Below are 23364 nucleotides of genomic sequence, written 5' to 3'. Positions count from 1 at the left end.
ATGGAGGATACTGCCTGGGGCAGACAGGAGAAGAGGATATTTGACATGTGGGATTTCTTCTTTTTTTAATCCTCACCTGAGGATACTGTTTCAAATATCTTCAGATAGAGGGGGGTGAGGGGGGAGAAACATCAATGTGAGAGAGACACATGGACTGGTTGCCTCTCGCACAACCCTGATCAGGGCTGGGGACAAACTGCAACCGAGGTATATGCCCTTGACCAAAATCGAACCTGAGACTCTCTGGTCTGTGGGCCAATGCTCTAACAGCTGAGCCAAATCAGCCGGGGCGATGTGGGATTTCTTTACATCAGAGAGGGAGGGAGAGGATCCAAGTAGAGGAAACAAAGGATGGACTCTTCCAGCAACCCCAAGCGATTCAGTTTGTTCAGGGAAGAAATGGGTTAGACTCACAAAAACAAGCAAGGGTCAAACTAAGAAGAGCCGTGCAGTCTCCGAGGAGCCTGGATTTCATCTTGAAGGGGAGGGGTGTGTAGTTAGAGAGAGACGCTGACAGCCAGACAGTGAGGGCGTTGGGATGTCACAGACATGGTAGAGTGATCTGGCCCTTTGAGCCGCAGCATCGTCTACAAGCTGCACGCAGTGTTTGATGGTTCCTCGTGAAGAAGGCAGGACCTAACTCCGAGTCCGGGACCGTCTGCTGCTGGAAGTACTCATATAGGGCCTGTATGAACATAGGCCAACTGGGATGTTGAGAAAGCGAATCAAGTTCTGGTCCAGGGCTGGACTAACGGACCTTTAAAGTTCCTTCTAAATCAGAGATTTCGTGATTCTAAAGCCAGCCCGGTAGCTGAACTGGGATCTGTGGCTGCGGAGCTGCGTGGGCAGCAAATGGGTTAAGGCTCAAATAACTTTTATATATGAATTAATGTGTAGAGTTGGGAGCCAAAATCTGTTCCATTAATTTTTCCATCCATTCCAGGAGCAGTTAGGTACACACAGTAAAGTTTATTTTGGTGCATGGTATACTTCACTCCATTAAAAATAAATTAATCAGCAAATTCCTGCCTGGCTCAGCTCTGGTTTATGTAAATAGTGCCCAGCTGTAATGAGTTACAAGGTGTTATTATCTCACACACACAGAGGAGGCTTCACTCTAGAGCTCCGCTCACAACAAAAGCATCTTAAATAAACTCAAAGAAGGCGGTTTGATTTGTAATGTTTTCACAGAAGTGGGATATACCTCATCCATATAGAGTTTCTTTATATGACTCATTTTATAGCAAGTTAAATGAAGGATATTTGAAGGGGGAGAAGGAGGGGCAATATGGTTCCACGCCCCCTTTCTTCAATTTAAAGAAAATACCCCAAGAGATGACCCATGCTCAGAAGGGAGAAGGGGCTGGTCCTCCAGTGCCCAGACCCAGCTGGCTCTGCAGCACATGCTCCTGAAGTGGGGAAGGGCAGAGAAAGCTGGGCACAGGGCTGGGTCCTGCGATGGTACAACAAAGCCAGGAAGACTTTCTCCTCTTCTCCCTAATATCTCATATAAGGGGGAACCCAGAGAGGAAGGAGAGCATGTTCCTCACCTGGTTCTTTGGAGGGTGACAAAGGGACACCTGTTCTTGAGGCTTCTTTCCAAATGACTTGGGACATGACAAGCCCTCGGCCATCAGAGACCTCTGGGGCCCCAGGGACAGGACCTGGCAGGCCATGGATTGGCCAGAACAGTGACATCTCCATGAACTGGAGGCAAAAGCAGCAGAAGAGACCCTCCTGACCTTCTCCCTGACCCTGTCTCTGAGCTGAGAGGCAGAGGGGGTAATTCTTAGGTTATAGCATCCACCAGCTCAGATAAGTTTCTAAAAGACCTAGGAATAAAGAGGAATCATAGAGAGTTAAGTCTGTTTCTTTTAATGGCCAACTCAACCCCACAGCTCAAAGCCAGGGGACAGAGGATGGTTACCCATTTTGACTCAGCAGCATTACAAACTGCTCCTGGGCAACAGTGGGCCATTGGTGGGGTGTCCCCCGCTTTCTAATATACCCCATCCCTCCTGCAGCCTTTGGGAAAAGCTGTCAATCACAAGGTTACTAGAGGGGACTTGGGGAATGTGTGTTGGAGAGCTCTTGCTCAGGGCTTCTCTTAAGGGAGAGGACACCCCAAAAGAGCTCCCAGTACTATACCCCACCAGATCAGATTCCTGGGCATAGTAAGAGGAAAATCAACACAAATGGGGCCAGGTGTTTGACAGATGTTGTTCATAGGTCAGTTCAGGCCACTTTCTGCAGGGTCCTGGGCCAAACAGGCACCTCTCTCCCAGCGGTTCTTCAAGCCAGCTGGCCAGCGGCTCAGAGGGACCAGCCCATCAAAGACCCTCGTCATTATAAATTGGGGAATGGGGCTTCAGGACGCTCTGAGGATTCTTCTCCACTAGAGGGCGCCAGCTCACCTCCCCGGTCAGAAGCAGATCCTCACCATTCATGGAGTCCAGGTACTGAATCTGCAACGGGAGAGCAGGAAACGGGAAAAGGACAGGACAGATGTGAGGTGGTATAAGGAACCAGCCTTCCAAGGAGAGGAAAGGAGGGGGCATCAGGAAACTTCTAACCATCCCAGCTCTCAGGCCAGGGGTCTCTGAGCTCCTAGATTATTTCACTTAAGGAGGTTTGGAGAAACAAGTCACCGGGGAAGCTCACTGGGAAGGCTTTAGGGAATTCCCCATCATGCCTTTGAACAGACACACAAGCCCTGACTTTCTGGTGAAAGAACTTAAGTTGCATCAGGGGGAGACATGTCCTTGAGGTGGGCTGTGTGTGTCTGTGTGTCCCTTCAGAGTAGCAATGAATGTTACCCAAGATGAGTCAGTTCCCTTCTCTGAGATTTAAGTACCCTTGTCTGAGAAAAGGGGATAGTAATGTGTACCTCACAACATTACACGATAGAATATATGTGCACTGCTAGTCACTGGGATGTTGTTTTTTAAAATATGTACATCTCTGGCCCTGGCCAGTTTGGCTCAGCATTTGAGCGATGCCCTGTGGACCAATGAGTTGTGGGTTCGATTCCAACCAAGGGCCTGTACCTTGGTTGTGGTTCGTCGCCAGCCCTGGTTGGGTCGTTCAGCAGGTAACCAGTCGATGTGTCCCTCTCACATTAATGTTTCTCCCTCTCCCTCCCTCCCTCCTTATCTGAAGATAAATAGAAAAATATCCTCAAGCGAGAATGTGAAAAAAAAAAAATGTCTCTGTTGTCTTCTAGTAGGCCCAGACCCCATGGTTAGTGGTCCCTGACTCTGGTCAGTAGGCCCCAGCTTCATTCCTCTAGGATGACTGGGGGAATTTATCACACACACACATACCCCCGCCCTGCCCTGACCAGCTCTGTGGTGAGGGGACACCTTGATGGAGAACTGGAATAGCTGCAGGGGAGTTATGGTCAGGCAGTTCTACAAGAAGCAGGTGACCTAACAAGTGGCCGAGTCTCAGGGATAAAGAGAGTCTCTGGGAGGATTCCCCAGGCTGCTGCTAATAAGGAGAGCAGAACAAGAAATGCTTTCAGGTGGCCAGGCAACATCCAGGGTGAGAGCAGGCTGCTGACCTTTGAACAGCAACAAAACAGTTGCTCACAGAACTGGGTCCCTGTCAAAGCTCCATGCTTCCCTAAGGGCCTCATCACTGTTCCGATTGCCGGCCTCTCGCTGGGGCAATATGGGACTTCTTATATGGGCATTGGTGTGGCAGCCCCTTGTCATGGTCCCTGGCCCAGACCCATCACAGCAGATGGAAAAGTTGGGCTGGTGTCTCAGAAAACAAAGTATTTGCTATGCCAATTGCTACTGCTGGCTGAGGGTGAGTCCAGTGAACAGTATGAGTCTCAGAATTCTCGGTGGGTGGGGCCCTCTGGCCATAGTGCCTTCTCTCCGGCACTGGCAGATTTGAAGAATGGTCAAACAAAAGTCCTGGCTTCAGGGGTTCTCTACCCTTTGGGTTAGAAAAACCTCAGTATGTGGCTTTCCCAGCAATCAACAAGATGGTCCTGTTGGCTATCTTCTCCTCGAGAGCCAGGATCTGGCCTTCCACTTTCTGGCTGTTGGAGGCTTGAAGGCCATGGACACAGGTAAATAAGGGAATAACTGTGGGGTGAGGCTCCTTCTGCTCCAGGGGCCAGGCCCATGAAGAAAAGGTGTGACTCATGGGACAGCCTGAGCTGATGAGCTGTCTGGAGCAGCTGAAGCCTCTAGTGACTACATGAATCACCCAGCTTAGGGTTCTAGGCCAGCTGTGCAGGCTGACTCACTGGGAGACCCTGGAAAAGCTTCTATGTTCCTCTTCCCTGCCATTCGGCTCATTCATCTATAAAGTAAGGGTTTCCCATCAATACAAGATCAGAGGGCAGAGATTTCTCCATGGGACTGAGAAAAACTAAGCAGTCCTTGCTCTGGAGCTTTCTCCTAGAACCTTGGGTGTCAGGGAGCCCAGGAGAGCCACAGAAATGAGGAATGAAGTGGGCGACCCTACTTGACAATGCATAGCACCCAGTGGGAAAAAGCTTGAGGGATGTTTGTGGAATGCTGCCTGAAGCCCAGTCCTGCTTAAAATCAGGAGCAGGAAACATAAATCCTGCGGCTCAAAGTGGGTACAGAAGGGGGCTACAGTGGGCGGCTATACTGTGTATCCCATGCCCACTACATTCCAGGGCTGTGTGTGCCAGCATCTAGCACAGCACTTGGCATGCAGGAGGCAGTCAAATGTGCAGTGAATGAATGACTACAAGTTTTTGAAAGCAGGAGACTACTCAGTGTCCTTTCTCCTATTCCCATTCCCGACCCCTGGCCTCGCTTATGGTGGGCACACAGAAGGTGCTCCTCATCTGCTCACTGCTGACAGGATGTGGTCAGAATTCCCTCAGGACGGCCGCTGGGAACTCCGCCTCTCACAATCCTCTGGCAGCCCAGCACTGAGAGACCTCAGGAATGACCCACTTTCCACGAGACACTGGAGGGGAGGGGAAGGGCTGCTCACCTGTTTCCTCACATATTCTACCAACAGCTCAAGCTGTCGAGGGTCTTCACATTTCTGGTTGAAAAAGGTTCTCCAGAGGGCAGCAGCCAGCCCATGATCATCTGAAAGGATCCCCTGGAACACAGAGTACAACAGTCGGTCTTCTGAGGAGCATGGAAGAGCTATGATACAAAAGCTAGGGATACTAAGAATATGCTAGTAACCACAGAATCAGCTCAGAAGGATATTACAGACACTATGACAAATGGGGAAGCTACGCGGAAGAGTTGAAAGAGGTCTTCAGAAAGTATCTGGTCCAAACTCATTTTACGCAGAGGAGGAATGTGAAAACCAGAGAGGCTGAGTGACTGGCTAAGGTTGATGCAAAGATGGGGCTCATGTCTGGTCGACCCTCCCAGGCCACGGCTCCCTCTACTCAGCAGTGGTTCCACTGCTGTCCACAGACGTGGGCTTGAAATAATGTAAGTGCATATTTTTTCCCAGGAACAGAGGTGGGCATGGACTGCACCTTCTCTCTTGGTCCAAGGGCATATATCTACAAGGAAGCTGGCCCTTTGGGGAAGGGAACGAGGCACCTTGGCCTCAATGTTACCCAGCTCTAGGCTGGCCCAGACTCTCTCTAAGTAGAGGAACATAACAGGCTGTTCAGCAAGATTACCATGGGTCACAGAGGGAATGCTCAGAGCCTGTGCATATGTGTGCCCAACATTGTCTCTCTCAGCACAGAGGAGACCTCTGTTGGGAAGTCCAAATATCACAGAAGCTAGTCAGCAGCTTGGCCATGGACTAGGGCCATTTTCTAGCTTGGACCTGTAAGGGAGAATAGGGGGAGGGTCTTGCTTCCTGGGGTAAGGGCGACTGACGGGAAAGGCCCTGAGCAGATGCTCCGTCCAGGTGCCAAGGTAGTGTGTGGAACCACACAAAGTGCTGACTGGGACTTAGAAGCCTGGATCAAGTCCTAGCTCTGCTATTGCCAAGCTCCGAGATGCTGGGCAATTCACTCAACCTGAATCTCAACCTGCTCACCTATAAAACAGAGATGAAAATACGTGCCCTTCTCACAGCATCCTTGAATTGTAAACAAAGACAGTGTAAAGGCGTTTTGTTGAGTGTAATTGTCACATACAACGATTAGGAGCTTGCTTTGGCAGGCAGCTGTGGATAACAGTTGAAACAACAGTGGGATCTGGGGATCAGACCACCTAAGTTCAAATGGCAGCTCTGTCACTTGATAGATGTGTGGCCTTCAGAAAGCTACTAGCCCTTCCTGATCCTCAGTTTCTACCTGGCTAAACAAGCATAATAATACCTATCCCACAGAGTTGTTGTGAGAATTAAGATAATGGCCATGAAAGACCCTGTAAGTGGTAAATCATTACACAAAGACCCAGCACCATTTAGTTGACATCTATTGTGGGCTTGCCTCTGAGGCATCGCAGTGCATGAGGTCTGGCTTCAGGTCTGCTGCCAGGGAAAGCCATCTCCAGTATAACAGTTTGATGGAAAAATAGTCCACCTGTTCCAAAGGCCCCTGCTAAACACCCCTGCAACTCCACCACTTAAGAGATTATCCTGGCACAATGGCTGGGTCAGGAAAACCACCTTCTTCCAGTAGATGGGACAGGGGCCAAGAACAAGCTCAGGCACATCACTGTTTTCCAAGCTATTTGCTAACACAACAGCCTGCCTGTGTCTGAAGGGTCCTGGGCACAAGCCGGAGTTCAGCTGGCAGCAATCCACATGTGCCACATGGGCAGTAGCAAGAGAGCAAATGGATGTTATGAGGACTTGGAGAATGAGCACAGAGCATAGGACAGCAAAAACCTGGGAGCTAGGGCCTGCTGTAAACAGGCAGCCTTGGCGGTGGGTGAGATGGCTGGGAAGGAGCAAACCCATAATCAGTTCCTGAATTGTCAGAAGGCAAAGGATTAACTCAGATTAACAGTGATAACGGCCTGACTCTTCCAGACTGTTGAGTTCCTTCTCACACCTGGCTCCTAATGACTATGGATGCTAAAAACAGATATTATTATTCTCATTTGAAAGAAAAGTACACTGAGGCTTGGAGGTTATCTAGCTAAGCGGTGGTAGAACTAGGACCAGGTGAATGCACTGGTGAGGTTAGGAGATGGTGCCTGACTTGCTCTAGTTAGGATGCGATCCCTGGAACAGAGTGCAAGTGAAGTAAAAATGAGTAAAGTAAGTCTTCAGCCCTCTTTCCACCATGCTGCTAGTACATCAGTGAAAACAAATGGGTGACAGGTCAGAGAGTGTAAATTTCAAACCAAGAAAGCTGGAAAAAAAGGGTGTCTTGGAACCAAATATTAGGTTGCATAGCAATTTTCCCACAATCTACTAGGGAGCCTACTTGTTTTCCCTCTAATGAAAAAAAGCATCCTTCAAGAAATAAAGATACCTAGGTCTACAATAACTGAGAGGAAGCCAAAAGCGACTCCCTGGCACTAGAGGGCTCTGGTGATAATGAAGGGTGTAGAGTGCAGAGTTCCACCCAGTGAAGAGTGATTTGACACCATGATGTGCTTAGCATGATGCTAGGAACACAGAATCACAGCAATATGGTCTCAGCTCACAAGCAGCTTGCAATCTAGTTGCAGGGACTAAGCTAGTGCACATCCAGGCTTAAATCCTGGAAAATGAGCAAATGCTCATCTGTATAGGGAGACTCCGAGGTACACTCTGTTCATGGCTGGCTCCCATTCTTTTTGTTTGTTTGTTTTTTTAATCAGAGAAGGTTTACTTAGAAAGTCACAGAGATAGACCAAATAGGCTCAGGAGGTAGAGGAAGGTTCCAGCCAGCCATGTTCCTAGGAAGGAGAAAACCTCCCCATTTAAAAAAAATTTTTTTGGCCCTGGCCAGTTTGGCTCAGCGGTTAGAGCGCCCGCCTGCGGTCCGGAGAGACCCGGGTTCGGTTCCCGCTAAGGGCATGTACCTTGGTTGCAGTTTGTCCCCAGCCCTGGTTGGTCGTGCGGGTGGCAGCCACTCGATGTGTCCCTTTCACATCGATGTTTCTCACTCTCTCTCTTCCTCTCTCTCCCTCCCACTCTGTCTGTACAAAAAATGGAAAAATGTCCTTGGGTGAGGATAAAAAAAAAAAATTTTTTTGTACCTCCTCATTCTTTAGTCTTAGCTTCTTCGACAACTCTTCAGAGACCTTCCCACACTAAGTACATTCTCCTGTTATTCTCTATTACTGCACTCTATTTGTAATTAGATAATTTTTTTTGCTTCCACATAGTTTCTTTTCTTTCTTTTTTAAATATATATATATATAAAATTATACAGGTTTCAGGTGCACAACTATACAACACATCATCTGTACACCGCATTGTGTGTTCACCACCACAAGTTGAGTCTCCATTTATCACCATATACCCCCCCTTTACCCTACTCCACCTCCCTCCAGCCCCCTCCTCCCAGCCCCCTGCCCCCAGCAAGCACCACGCTGTTGTCTTTCAGGTTATCCTTTTCTTTTTTTAATCCTCACCCAAGGATTTTCTTCCATTTATCTTCAGATAGACTGGGGGATGGGGAGGGGGACAGGAGGAGAAACATCAACGTGAGAGAGACACATGGATTGGTTGCCTCCCCCACGACCTGACTAGAGCCAGGGACCAAACTGCAACTGAGGTACGTGTTCTTGACTGGAATCGAACCCATGACACTTTGGTCTGCAGGCCAACGCTCTAACTGCTAAGCCAAACCAGCCAGGGCTCTTATTTCTTTAACAGACAAAATACAGAAATCGATATATGTGTTTGGGTTAACACCAGGTTATAACTCTGTATCAATTCATATATTTAATAAGATGAAAATACAGTGACTTTCCAGTCTCAGCATTTATACAGTTTCTCTCAGTACTTTTCAACGATAACCTGAGCTAAACTTTTTGATAAAATTTTTGCACAGAGACTCCGTTTTCTCCTATTGGTTTCTTTTGACATCAAAGACATAATTGATCACTGAAGGCGAGACCACACTCACAGCATTCATAAGGTTCTTTCCTGTGCAAATCCTCCTGAGGACGCACAGCTGGCCATGGGCTGGCCCACTATGACTGTATTCCTGGAAAATATGGAACGCTTCATGAATTGGTGTGCCATCCTTGCGCAGGGGCCATACTAATCTTCTCTGTATCATTCCAATTTTAGTACGTGTGCTGCGGAATCAAGCACTAGATACTTGTTTACTTGTTTCCTGCCACTCTTTGGCAATGGGGAGATAAGCAGTAGACAGTTGTTTGTTTTATTCACCAATATATTCCCAGTGCACCACATATGGTAGGCACTTAATAAATACCTGTTAAGCCCTGGCCGGTTTGGCCCGGCGGTTAGAGAGGACAGGGTTCGGTTCCCACTAAGGGCATGTACCTCGGTTGCGGTTTGTCCCAGGTCCCGGTTGGGGTTGTGCAGGTGGCAACCAGTGGATGTGTCTCTCTCACATCAATGTTTCTCTCTCTCTCTCTTCCTCCTTCTCTCCCTCCTGCTCAATCTCAAGATAAATGCAAAAATGCCCTCGGGTGAGGAAATAAATAAATACATACATACATACATACATACCTGTTAAACTGACAGTTGAATGGATACTGAAATTCAGAATAAAAGACAGATCTAGAGAGGTCAAGGACAGCTTTGTGGAGAAGGGGACCTTTAGGAATAGAGACTAGTTGGAGAACTACAGGACATTCTAGGCAAGAGAGAATAATTTTTGTTTATTAAACATTTATAGAGGAGGTGCCTACAAGGTCCCAGGCCTTGAACCGGGCCCCTAAGGGCCAGGTTGACAGACTGAGCTACTGCCCTCTACATCTGGTTGTCCAGAAGAGCCTCAGTCAGGCACAGCATGTCTGCGGGGCAGTGAGGCAAATGGCCTCACTCAGAAAGAAGGCTACACATCAGCAGGAAATGGGAGATAAGTGTGGACAGGACATGCCACATTGGGGATGGTTCACAAAAGGCCTGAAGTTCCTTTGAATCTAATGTTGTAGCAAACAGGAAGATTCCAAAAGTGTCCAGGTTGGGGGCACAACCCAGCAAGAGTCCAGGGAAAGGTGCTATAGCACAACACTGTCCACTAGATCTCTGTGATGATGGAAATGCTCTGCCACTGCATTGTCACCACAGGGGCCACCGGCCACCTACAGTTAGTGAGCACCTGAAATGTGGAGCTAGTGCAACAGAGGAACTGAATTTTTAATTTTATTTTAATAAATTTAAATCAAAACAGCCACGTGTGGCTAGTACTGGACAGCACAGCTCTAGAACCTTATGAGCCGCAGCGTGGTCTGCAGAACTGCTGCCCCCACACCGCTCGCAGCTTGTGAGCAATGCTGGATCTCTGGCCTCACCCAGACTTGCTGACTCAAGTCTGAATTCTACCTAGGTCTGTAAGCGATTTGCATGCACATTAAAATTTAAGAAAAATTGCTCTAGAATTGCACATTAAAATCACTTAGGGAACTTTTACAACTATAAATGCCCACGTACACCAGTTAAATCAGAACTTTTGGGAGATTGGGCACAAATATTGGTATTTCTAAAAAATATCCCAGGTAATTAGTATATTTCCCAAACTTTTTCACTCTTAAAAGTCACCTGGGATACTTGTTGAAATACCAGGCCACACTTCTACTGAACAGCAATCTTCAAAGAGGTGCTCAAGAATCAAATATAAAAAGCACCCCAGGTAACTCTTATGACCAGGCATGTTTGTAAGATGACACTTCGAGGATGGCCTGGGATAGGGGACAGAAAAGAGATGCAATTCAGAACATCTCTATTAATATTGGTGAAAGGAATCAACTGCGCTACCTGCTATACAGACTTCAAACAAATGCTAATAGAAAGAATTATATTTCTTCAATTCTAAGCCTTATTCTTTTATACACTGTAGGGTCTCTGAAGTCAGAATGTATCTGATTTAACAACCAATGTGTAGATTCAAGCAGTATTTCTCAAATCGCATCCCACTCCCAGAAAGTTCATGTTAAATTAATGATGTGTGTGGTATGCAATCTAAATTGCTCTTATAATTGAGGCTATCTGGTGGATTGGGAATCAGGAAACCTCCATCTTGACTAGTCCTATGACCCTAAGCAACTCATTTAACTTAATTTTTTTGGTAAGCTTCTCTCTTGGCTTGAATTATTATCTTTAGGCTAACATTTCCTCCAACCTGAACTCTAGTTTCTTACTTTCATCCTTTTATGCATTTCCTCCCTGCATTACTCTTCACCTGCCCTGTTCCAAGCACCATGCTAGCCAATAGAAACACAAACACACAGCCAATGTCATTACCCAGAAGAAACCCCCACCTTGCCAGGATGACAGTTAACACTAATGTAGTAAGGGCTGTGGAGCCCAGGGAGGGCAGAATGAGCTGAGCCTGGGGAATTTCTGGGACCATTTCCCAGAAGGGGTGATGCTTACATTAAATCTGGAGGTAAACACAAAATGAGCATAAAAGCACATGGTTTGTTAAAAAAAGATGAGGTATGATGCATCCTGGTGGTATACATACAGGTATTCATTATACCATTCGTTTAAGTTTTCTATGTGTTTAAAATTTCCATAATAACAGTTAGAGGAAAAAAGATGAGACAGATGCTACAACATGGATGAACCGTGAAGACATTATGCTAAGTGAAATAAGCCAGACACCAAAAGACAAAAACTGTATGATTCCACTTATATGAGGTATTTAGTAGTCAGCATTATAGAGACAGAAAGCAGAATAGTGGTTACCAGGGGCTGAGGGTCAGGGAGAATGGGAGAACAGTGTTTCATGGGTACAGAGTTTCAGTTTGGGAAGATGGAAAAAGATCTGGAGATGGATGGTGGCGACTATCCCTCAACAATGTGAATGTACTTCATGTAACTAAAATGTATACTTAAAAATGGTTAAATTTTTGTTCTATGTCTTTTACAGCAAAAAAAAAAAAAAAAATGAGATAGAGCTAAATGTTCAGATGTGGAAGATTGCCCAAGATATAGTGTACAGTGAAAAAATCAAGTTGCAGAATAGTGTGTATAGTATGACTCCCATTTGCATAAAGAAAATAAATATATGGTGCTTACGTATGCCCAAATAATGTCTGGAAGGACACCCAATAGACTACTAACCAAGTTTTCCTCTGGGGCAGGGAAGTGGGCAGGATAGGAAAGGGGCCTTCTATTTTCTACTTCAAATACTTATGTACAGTTTTAAGCATTTTAAAAATGATTATGTATTGCTTTTAAAGACAAAAAAGAATGCCATTTGTCTGGCAGATGGTATGATTTATGTGTGTATATCTTCCTCTCTCTAGGGGAATCTGGGGCTGGGAAAGTAACTGATTTGCCTTTGTCCCTCCATCCAGTTCCCCATAGGCACTCAATAAATGCGGACTAGTTGAATATTTGCCCATAATATATAGTGCTCTCTTTCCCAAGCATAGGCAAACTAGGGCACAGTCATTCTAGTTGCCAATGAAGATGAAGAAATAAATACTAAGTCATGATGGCAGGCAGTGACGGCCCCTGAAGCTTCCCTCGGAGGCTCTTATCACAGCCTTTATTGGGGGATGCCACTGTTCTACCTAAGGCTTCACAAATGATCTTACCTCATCATATCCCAAGATTGCTGCATAAAAATTATTTGTCATAACCATCATGTTCTTCTTCAGGATATAGGGATTAACCTACAAGAAACAAAATTGCAAAAACAAAAGTATGAAAGAAGGAACAAACTAAAAAGTAGGATCTTTGGCTTTTAGCTGTCACACACTCTTAGAATAAAGAGAGAAGGTCCCCAACAGGTCAAACTGCCAGTTCATCCCCAGTTCCATGATATGTCAGCATTCTCCCCAGTTTGACAGCTTCTTTTAGATTTTGAAGCCAAACTATACAAAGTAGTAATTCAGTTTAGTGAACTGAGCCACAACCAAACACAAAGTAGAAGCAATGGTTTCTTGAGGAACACACAGTCTAATATTGGAAAACAGACATGTAAAGACTGCAGTTGACCCTTGAACAACATGGGTTTGAACCGTGTGGGTAAACTTATACACAGATTTTTTTCCAAAAAGTACCTGCACTGTTTCCCATCCACAGTTGGGAGTTTGTGGATAAGGCCAACCGTATATGTTGATCTACACCACTTTATATAGAGGACTTGAGCATCCACAGATTTTGGTACCCACAAAGGGTACTGGAACCAATCCCCCATGGATACTGAGGGTAGTTTTGGGGGAGTCAAAAGTTACATGTGGATTTTCAATTGCCCAGGGGTTCAGTGCCAAGTTGTTCAAGGGTCAACTGTAATTGCCTGCAACGTGTTGTCTCAAATTCTATCCCAAAAGTGGTGAGCCATAAATAAATTCTGGTACAAGTGATCTCTACTTGTGGGACTGGGAAAGAGTTCTCTAGGAGGTAACTTTTAAGTGGACCTTGGAGGAGGAAGAATCTGACAGATGAGAGTAAGGGGGAGAAGAGAAGACATTCTGGACAGAAGAAACAAAGTGTGCAAAGGAAGGTAAGAAAATGTAGGGAGCACCAAGAAGGGTAAATGGGCAGGAACACTGTTAAGATGTTAAGAAATGTCTTAAGGACCACTCAAAAGAGCTCGTTGTATAAAAGGACAGAAGGAAGAAGGGACAGATGTGGGAATAGGAGGGAAAGAGGCAGGACTGTGAAATGCTGAGGAGAAAGTTGGGGACTCTGAGGCCATGGACAGGAGAGAACAGGTGGGCTGAAGTGGTAGGACTGTTAATGTTAAGAGACTATTCTAGACTTGTGGTCAAGATGATGGAGTAGGTAAACACGGTATCACGTCCTCCCACAATCACATCAAAGTTACAACTAAACTACAGAACAGCCATCATTCAAAACCACCTGAAATCAAGCTGAATGGAAGTCCTAAAACTACGAAATCAAAGAAGCTACATCGAGACTGCAATCAAGACTCAATTACAATGGAAGGGTGTAAAGTCCACATGAGGGATGCACCTCAAGGGCCCAGTCGGGAGATCAGGGAGGCTGTGCTACCTACTATAATAGGCCATCCTAGGAAGCCCAGGAGACATAGAAACTCTACCTAATACATAGAAACAAACACAGGGAGGCAGCCAAAATGAGGAGACAAAGAAACATGTCCCAAATTGAAGAACAGAACAAAACTCCAGGAAAAGAACTAAGTGAAATGGAGATAAGTAACTTAACAGATGCAGAGTTCAAAACACTGCTTATAAGGATGCTCGATGAACTTAGTGAGAACTTCAATGAACTTAGTGAGGGCCTTAGGAGCATAAAAAAGGACCAGTCAGAAATAAAGGAGGCACTAACTGAAATAAAGATTAATTTACAGAGATTCAATAGTAAAGTAGATAAAGCCAAAAAGCAAACCATTGATTTGGAATATAAGGAAGCAAAAAACACCCAATCAGAACAAAAAAGAAAAAAGAATCCAAAAAAATGAGGATAGTGTAAGGAACCTCTGGGACAACTTCAAGCATGCCAACATTCGCATCTTGGCATTGCCAGGAGGAGAAGAGAGAGAACAAGAAATTGAAACAATGACAGAAGACTTCCCTAACTTGGTGAAGGAAACAGGACATACAAGTCCAAGAAGCACAGAGAGTCCCAAACAAGATGAACCCCAAGAGGCCCACACCAAGACACATCATCATCAAAATGCAAAAGGTTCAAGACAAAGAGAAAATCTTAAAAGCAGCAAGAGAAAAGCAGTTAGTTACCTACAAGGGAGTTCCCATAAGACTGTCAGCTAATTTCTCAAAAGAAACTTTGCAGGCCAGAAGCGAGTGGCAAGAAATATTCAGAGTGATGAAAAGCAAGAACCTACAACCAAGATTAGTCTCTCCTGCAAAGCTATTATTTAGAATCAATGCCCATATAGTTTCCCAAACAAGAAAAAGCTAAAAGAAACAGGTCCACCAAACCATTATTATATGAGATGCTGAAGGGTCTTCTTAAAGAAAAAGAAGATAAAAAATATGAACAAACAAAATGGCAATAAATACATATCTATTGACAATTTAATCTACAAACAAAATGAACAAGAAGAACAGAAACATTCTCATAGATACAGAGAACATTTTGTTGGTTGCCAGATGGAAGGGGGGTTTGGGGGAATGGGTGAAAAAAACGAAGGGATTAAGAAGTACAAATTTGTTGTTAGACTGACAATTCTCAAAGGAAAGAGGGGTGAGGAGTGAGAAAAAATAAATCAAAGAACTCATATGCATATATGCATAACCAGTAGACACAGACAAGTGTGGGGAAAGGCAGGAGGGGGGTGGGAGCGGGGAGGAGGGGGTCAATAGGGGAAAAAGGAGGAACATCTGTAATACATTCAACAATAAAGATAGTTAAAAAAAAAAAGAGAGAGAGAGAGAGAGAGACGATTCTAGAAACGCAGTTTCAGTGAGACTGCTGAGACCCTGGTAGGATTCCTCTCAGAGAATGGCCAGGAGGGCCTTCAAAGCCTAGAGCACAGTTCACTAAATGTTTTCAACAGGGTAAAACTTGACCTCCAGACCTCCAAGAATATGCTCAAGGGCAGGATCCAGCTTTCATTCCTCTCTGGGATCCCAGCAGAAAGTTTGGTGTAATATGCAATAAAGACTCATTAAATATTTAAGCTGACAGGTTTTAGAAACAACCAAAAGTCATCTGGAACTTTATATGGGGAGTAAGATTTGTGCTTAACAACCCTGACCATGACCATGGTCATAATCATTTCTTCCATTTACTGAGTACTGGTTAAGGACCAGGTGCTTTAAGGACATCATCTCCACTAATCATCATGGGAACTCAGAGAGAAAGATGTGCTATAGTCAGGTTTCTATAGACACAGAAAACAGACTCAGAAAGGTGAAGTGACTTGCCCTACAGCAAATTAGTGATAAAGTTGAAATTTGCATCCAGGTCTGTCTGATTCCAAAGTCCACATGCCTTATGTTACATCAGGTTTCTGCCTCCAGGAGGATGATTTTACTTTGGATCATAGATTAAATACTAAGTGATTTGCCCGGCCGGTGTGGCTCAGTGGATTGAGCATCATCCCATGGACTGAGAGGTCCAGGTTTGATTCCCAGTCTTGCAGGCTTGATCCCCAGTAGGGGTTGTACGGGAGGCAGCCAATCAATGTTTCTCTCTCACATCCATGTTTCTATCTTTCTGTCCCTTCTTTCTCTCTAAAAAATCAATAAAACATATTTAAAGACTGAGTGATTTAATCCTGTGGTTTATAACTGGTCTCTGAAGAAGGGCAGAGAAGAGTAGTGAAGGATTTAGTCAGAAAACCTGGGTTCAAGTCATAATTCTGCTATATACATAGGATGTGATCCTAGATAAGTCAAGTAACCCCTGAGTCTATTTCCTTGTTTGTTTGTTTTTATTGATTTGTTTAGAGAGAGAAGAAGGGAGAGACAGAAACATCAATGTTAGAGAAACATAGATCAGCTGCCTCCTGCAGGCCCCCTACTGGGGATCGAGCCTGCAACCACGTCATATGTCCTGACCAGAATCAAACTGGGACCTCTCAGTCCATGGGACGATGCTCAATCCACTGAGTCACACTGGCCGGGCATATTTCTTTTTTTTTTTTTTTATCCTCACCCGAGAACATATTTTTTGCATTTATCTTTAGATGGGGGGGTGGGGGGGGACATCGATGTGAGAGAGACACATTGAGTGGTTGCCATCCACATGATCTCAACTGGGGCTGGGGACAAACTGTAACCGAGGTACTTCCCCTTAGCGAGAACTGAACCCAGGACTCTAGTCCACGGGCCGAGGCTCCAACCACTGCGTCTTCTCCTTTAAATGTCCTACATACAAGGCTGGTTTGAAGAGCAAATGAATTAGCAATTATTCATTCATTAATTCAACAATGTATGCTGAAAGTCTTAGTAAGTTGTGAAGTGCTCTGCAACTTCAAGGAATTATGAGTAATACCTTTTGTTTTGTTTGCATAAAACTAAAATCAGTTCCAATAGTTTATAGCCATGAATAATTTTCAAAAAGGAAAAGAGAATTGTGAAGCTCAAGACTGGAAAATGTGAAATTGGATGCAAGCTGGTAGTACCTTTCCCACCCCCCCTTCAACCCAGGCCAAATTAGCCATCCGTCTTTGTGTTCCCAGAGCTCTCTGTTCACACTTCTCCCCCTGAGTATATAACATGGTTTAGAGTTGCTTATGTACTTGCCTCTCCCAACAATCTGTGAGCTACTCAAAGGTCATAAGGAACTCTTTCTGATGAATCTCAGCACCCCCATCACCCAGTCCAGGGCCTGACCCAGAGCAGGGTTTAAGACTGGCATGCTGATAAGTGAATCCTTACAAGGGCCTGAGTGCCACGCATAGCAGGTTTTATCCTGTGGTACCTATTTTTTTGTTTCTGAAATTTCAGAAACATATACTGCCAAATTTCTACTGCACCATCTTCCAGAACGGGCTGAGGTGAAAAGAGTCAAGAAATAAGCCAGAGTTAGAGTTAATGTGAGGATGGGACTACTACCCAGACCTGCTGATACCTATTTTGGGGCTCTCCCTACTCCCATACTAGTTGTTCTCCTAATTGTGCAAGAAGTACCAGAGCCATAAACGGATGTCAGAGATGTCAAACACGAAGGCAGGAGCATCTCTCAGAGGTAAACATTCACTGAACGTGCTCACAGAGCTGGTTTATGTGTTGCATCAAATCAGTAGATTTTGGAGCTGGAAGGGCCCTCAGAAATCACCTAGCTCAATCCCTTTGAAGAAACAGTAAACTGAGACCCAAAAAGAAGAAGACACTTGTCCAAGGTCACACATCAGGTTAGTGTCAGAGTCAGGAATAGAACTAGATTTCTGGATGAGTGCTTTTCCTATTTCACCACCTTCAGAGCATTTCCAGAGATCACCAACACATTAGTCTGCAAGCCTCAGTTCTTGCTTTACAGCAAGGTCTATTTACATATGAACACACTTTCTCCTCTTGGGATGCACCCACATCTGGCTGGCTACTGCCCAGCAAGAGTGGTGAGCAGGAGTGGAATTCCTTATTAGCAAGGTTCTTCTACCTCCTGTCCTATATTCTAACTCCGGTGACCTGTAAGCTGCCTCTCCCCTTCACCTCTAGCTGAGAAATGGCAAGCTGCCACAGCCAGAAATGGTTTTCAGATATCATCACCCAGGCTGGATTAGATCATGAAAAGGGCCCTTCCTGGAAGAGGGTGGAAGCTCGATCAGTGCAGACACATGATATGCAGGCAACAGGTGAGCATAAGTGAGAACAGCTTCCTGAACTACTGGACTCACCCCACTGGGCCCTTCTAGCTAGCCCAGCAGCCAAGGGGAGCTGGATATTCCCACTGGTGTTGGGATTTTATTCTCTCACCAAAGCTTTTGTTTGTGGGTACACAGGTTCTGTGTCTCCACTGCCAGAGTATTCTACATGGAGCACCCTGTCTACGAATACACAGATGGAGAAACTCCTCCCAGAGAGCATTGGGCCATTTTCTTATTAAACTCTTATCCTTTCCATAATGCTTTGCTTTTTATAAAAACCCATACATACAGCACCACCACAAGGAAAAGGTTCCTTTTATATCAGTTACTCATATTTTCCCATTTATTTAAGCTATTAAAATTCATGCAGATATTTTATAAGCCATCAGGATTTGGTGACTGGTATTACTGAATGTTTAATAATAAACTAAACAGAAGAAATCAGAGGGTTAAATGATGACTGCAATTCCTGTAATGACTTAATTAAATTTTTATTGAGTACATAAACTATGATGTCATTTCTAGCCAACCATGGATGTGCTTTCCCAGCATGTCACAGGGTGGGAGCACTCAATAGGAGGCTAGGCTAAATGAGCAGCAAGTCTCAGCTGAAATGGGGAGGGGAGCAAGGCTCATGTAACACACTCAATAAATTATCCGTTCATTTTTAAACAAAGTCCATGAGTTATAATATATTTGCCATGCACTTTTTATGACATAATAAAAATGTTACCTTAAGGATTACTTAACACATACTACAAATGTTATAGCAGAGGCAGGCACAAGGGGCAAAGAAAACAAACATGAGCAGGCCAGAGACGGGTCCTGGAGTTTACGTCCTGGGGGAATAGCATAGTATATTAAAAAGGGAATGCAAAAAAAGGGAGGGGGATGTAAGAGTTCAGGGTTACTAATCAGCAGATTAATGAATGAGACAACCAACAGGGAGCACAAGTAAGGCAATAATAAATCTTGCAAGGCACATGTTTAATTAATGTAGTATTCTCAAGGAGGAATATTAGCTGTAAAGAGATGCCAGTTCATTTCAGGCCAATTCACTGCCCTCTTCCCCCTTTTTGCTGTTGCTGTTCTTAAAGACATTTATGTGACTGGTGAACAGAGAAACCAGAATATGTGGATAGGGGACTGATGGAAGATCAAGTTTAAACTCTTCCACGAGCTCTGTGAGGTTCTTTGTGATCTGTTCTTGGTAGTCTTTTCCACCTCTCCTTCTCCCCCCTCCCCACTTTTATCTCATCCCTCAGTCAGAGTAAACTGTGAGCACTTTCCACACATGTCAGGTGCTCTTATAGCTCTTAAGCATACCGCTGCTGGGACTCCTCCTTTCCTCATCCACTGGGATGCTAGCTCCTTCTCCTCTAAGATTCAGCTTACAAATGGTATCTTCTACAAAGCCTCCTTTCTCCCCAGTCTGCAGGTGCCATAAAAGTGATTTGAGTCCAGAAACAGGTCCCATAATTCACTGTTTACCATATGTCAAGAACTACACTAAGGGCTTTATATATATAAGCTCACTTAATCCTTCCCAATGACTCTATGAGATGGGTACTGTTCCTATCCCCACTTTAGAGTAAAGGAAACAGGTTTGGGAAGGTTAAAGGTTACACAGCCAGGAAACAGTGAGTCAAGATTAGAATATACAGCAGTCTGACACCATAAATAATGTGACTGCCCCTTCATGTGCTCTACAGCTCAGGTTATCTGTAGAGGCAGGGCTAAGAAATGCTAATATGGTCTTGGGTAAACACAACTCAGAGAATCCCAATTCCAATGGTAGCTAAAGATGGGCCAGCTGATGGGTCACCAGTGGCCAGTTACTAATACATCAGACATCTCAGGTATAGCTAAGTCCCACTCCTGGAAAAACTGGGTAGAAAATAGTGTAACTATGGTGTGGGAGGGGAGAATGGAAAAAGGTTGGTATGAACAACACAAGAACTGATGAACATGAAGGTGAGATTAAGCTTTAAAGCTACTAGTTTGAAGCAAAGTTGCTAACAGTAGCAAGCTAAGATTTTGTTAGAATGAATGATAAAGGGCAGCTAGGGTTGCTGGACTAAAGCATAAGGAATATATCAAATTCATCATAAGGCTACAATGCAGTGCAAATATTGCAGGTTAGGTTTTAGTTGTCTCTCTAATAGTCAGGCATGCTTTACAGTATTAACACCAGGGGACACAGTCATTGCATGGCAATAAGCTATATGCATTCGTTGAACATCAGCCAGTCTATTTAAGAATTTTTTTCTTTATTGATTTTAGAGAGAGAGGAAGGGAGAGGGAGAGAGAGAGATAGAAACATCGATGAGAGAGAACATAGACTGGCCGCCTCTTGCATGCGGCGCACTGGGGATTTGGCCCCCAATCCGGGCATGTGCTCTGACCGGGAATCAAACCTGCAGCCTCCTGGTGCATGGGTTGACACTCAACGACTGAGCCACACTGCCCAGGCTCAGACGGTCCATTTAAATTTAATGTTAGAAATTAGCTTGGTGTGCATTATTATGTGAGATACACAGAAACAGGTGAGAATAGAAAGAGAGAAAAGGGCCCTGGTCGGTTTGGCTCAGCAGTTAGAGCGTTGGTCTGCAGTCCAGAAAGACCCGGGTTTGGTTCCAGCTAAGAGCACATACCTCAGTTGCAGTTTGTCCCCGGCCCTGGTTGGGTCGTGGGGGTGGCAACCACTCTATGTGTCCCTTTCACGTCCATGTTTTTCTCTCTCTCTCTCTCTCTCTCTCTCTCTCTCTCTCTCTCTCTCTCCCTCCCACTCTAGCTGAACAAAATATGGAAAAATGTCCTCGGTTGAGGATTAAACAAAAAAAGAGAGAGAAAAGGGATATGGACAAACTAAATACACATGTGCATGTAACTCATTCGCTTACTTTATGAATGAAGGTCTTTTAGCAATGATCACAAAATACAACAAAGAAAACTAGCTCTAACTGTGTGTGAGTGCATGCGTTAGAGATGCTACATGGTCAGTAGGCAGAAATGCAGAACACAGTAGCCTTAATTTCTGAATGGTCACAAAGTACAGGAGCCCTTTTCTCAGGCTTGGAAAATAGCCAATCAATAGACAGGTGTCCTTGAAAATTACAGTAATTTACCCACTCGACAAGGCATTCAAACATATCAGTAAGTCCATAATCACTCTGAAAAGGAGCTGATGGGCCTGGCCAGTGTGGCTCAGTGGTTGAGCGTCGACCCATGCACCAAAAGGTTGCCAGTTCAATTATTGGTCAGGACACATGCCCAGGTTATGGACCAAATCCCCAGTGTGGGGTTTGCAGGAGGTGGTCAATCGATGTTCTCTCTCATCGATGTTTCCATTTCTCTCTCCCTCTCCCTTCCCCTCTCTCTAAAAATCAATACAGAAAAAATTTTTTTAAAAAAGAAGCTGATGAAGTACATTAAGGTCCTGGGAAAATCAAACTATTACAATTATATTCTCTTCTATGTCAGGACATACAGATAAGAAGAATAAGATAGTTATAATAATCTGATTTCTGATGTTTTTTATTGTATCCCATATGGCAAGTCTCATACATACGCCAGTTAGAGGGGTCAACACCTATTTTAACAATAGCACTGATGGCACAGAGTCCTAATGGAAACAATTCTGGGGCCTCCACTGAAAATCTATACTGATAATAATTATAATTAATGGTGGTAGTAACAATGAACTTACATCTCATTTAATTTGATAGTTTTTATGCATATGATCTTGTGCCTTGTAATCATACCCTGCACTCCAGGAGCTCACAGACTAACTGCTACTTCTGTCTAGATTCTATAAATAAGGAAACAAAGGGAAAAACGTTATGTGATTTACCCCAAATTCACACCTTGCTTGTGACAGTGCTGAGACTTTTATCTCAGACAGCTAGTCCCTAAATCTAGTGTATTCTCAATACTGTCACACCTGTCTGCTTCTGATGGATCATATCAGAAATAGAGAGTCAGCCCTGGCTGGTTTGGCTCAGCGGTTAGGGTATTGGCCCGCGGACCAATGAGTTTCAGGTTCAATTCCGGTCAAGGGCACGTACCTCAGTTGCAATTCATCTCTGGCCTTGGTCAGTGTTGTGCGGGAGGCAACTAGTCAATGTGTCTCTACCACATCGATGTTTCTCTTTCTCTCCCTTTCTCTCCCTCTCTTTCCCTCTATCTGGAGATAAATAGAAATATATCCTCAGGTGAGGAATAAAAAAATAAAAAAGAAATAGAGAGTCACACAAGCAAAAATCTAAAATTGCTTATTTCAGTACTTTGGCAAACAAGAATAAAAATCTGAATTGTTGAAAAATTATCCTAGAAACAAGATGCATTCAATAAGGTTAGTGTACAGTACCATACCAAAACAAATAACAGGATATAAAAGGGTTTGACTAGGGAGACATAATAAAGTCCCAGAGCAAATCCCTGATCATGAGCAGATAAATGAGAAAGGTGAAAACGTAATCATAATTAAACATATTCAAAGAAACGCCATATACAAAGGTCAAAAAGTTGTCTTTCTTCTATTATTTTAATAGTCAAGAGTCTTTGTTCTAGCCACCATATTCTAGAATAAACATGGAGAAACCAGAGAAATTTCAGTGAAAGAGGTTGGATAGTTGTGGTCATATTGGGTTGGCACTGATCACAAACCAAGGCATTCATGAGTTGTTCCATGAGTTAGCCTGGTTGTGTCTATCATCAGCCTCAAAGGACCAGCAGATCTTGAAGGTACTCTGATACTGTCAGAGATGAACATCTCTGCATCCTTCCTTAGGGCTGGAGCCTATTCCCCAGCTCCATATGAGAGTTGGCAGGCTACTGATCCTAGAATCCTGTCCCCTCACCACATAGTCCAAAATAATCTAATCAGACTCTCACTTCTGAGTGGAGACATCCAAAAATAAAAGGCATCTACAATTGGATTATCCCAAAGAGATTATACTAAATTATGTTACTAATAGGATCCCTAAGCTTCCTTGTATCTTTCCTATCTGAGGGCTGTTGTTAAACTCTCCTTTCCATTCTGTGAGCCTTGTTACCTTCCAGTATTTCCTGTTTGCTTAAGTTAGCAG

General features: G+C 44.3%; 1 protein-coding gene and 1 non-coding gene across 7 annotated transcripts in view; both read right to left on the bottom strand.

Annotated features, from left to right (window-relative positions):
* Positions 1-964: 964 nt before the first annotated feature.
* Positions 965-23364, bottom strand: part of LOC118618860 (ubiquinol-cytochrome-c reductase complex assembly factor 1) — a 118898-nt gene continuing 96498 nt past the window's right edge. For 3 of the 6 annotated variants that reach the window (XM_036245400.1, XM_036245398.1, XM_036245403.1), the window contains 3 exons: positions 12606-12683; positions 4987-5100; positions 965-2465 (listed from right to left, as the gene is read on the bottom strand). In XM_036245400.1, the coding sequence (XP_036101293.1) occupies positions 2331-2465; positions 4987-5100; positions 12606-12683 (327 nt within the window). In that variant the 3' untranslated portion in view covers positions 965-2330. The remainder of the gene's footprint in view (positions 2466-4986; positions 5101-12605; positions 12684-23364) is intronic. The other 3 variants (XM_036245402.1, XM_036245401.1, XM_036245404.1) reach the window with 3 other exon arrangements.
* LOC118619381 lies at positions 9074-9180 on the bottom strand. Its single transcript, XR_004957165.1, has one exon. It is a non-coding gene; the product is annotated as a U6 spliceosomal RNA (small nuclear RNA).

This window comes from Molossus molossus, unplaced genomic scaffold (genome assembly GCF_014108415.1).
Source record: "Molossus molossus isolate mMolMol1 unplaced genomic scaffold, mMolMol1.p scaffold_m16_p_6, whole genome shotgun sequence".
Taxonomy (NCBI): Eukaryota; Metazoa; Chordata; class Mammalia; order Chiroptera; family Molossidae; genus Molossus; species Molossus molossus.
Note: the sequence above shows the minus strand (reverse complement) of the source record. Positions and strands in the feature narration are given on the sequence as shown.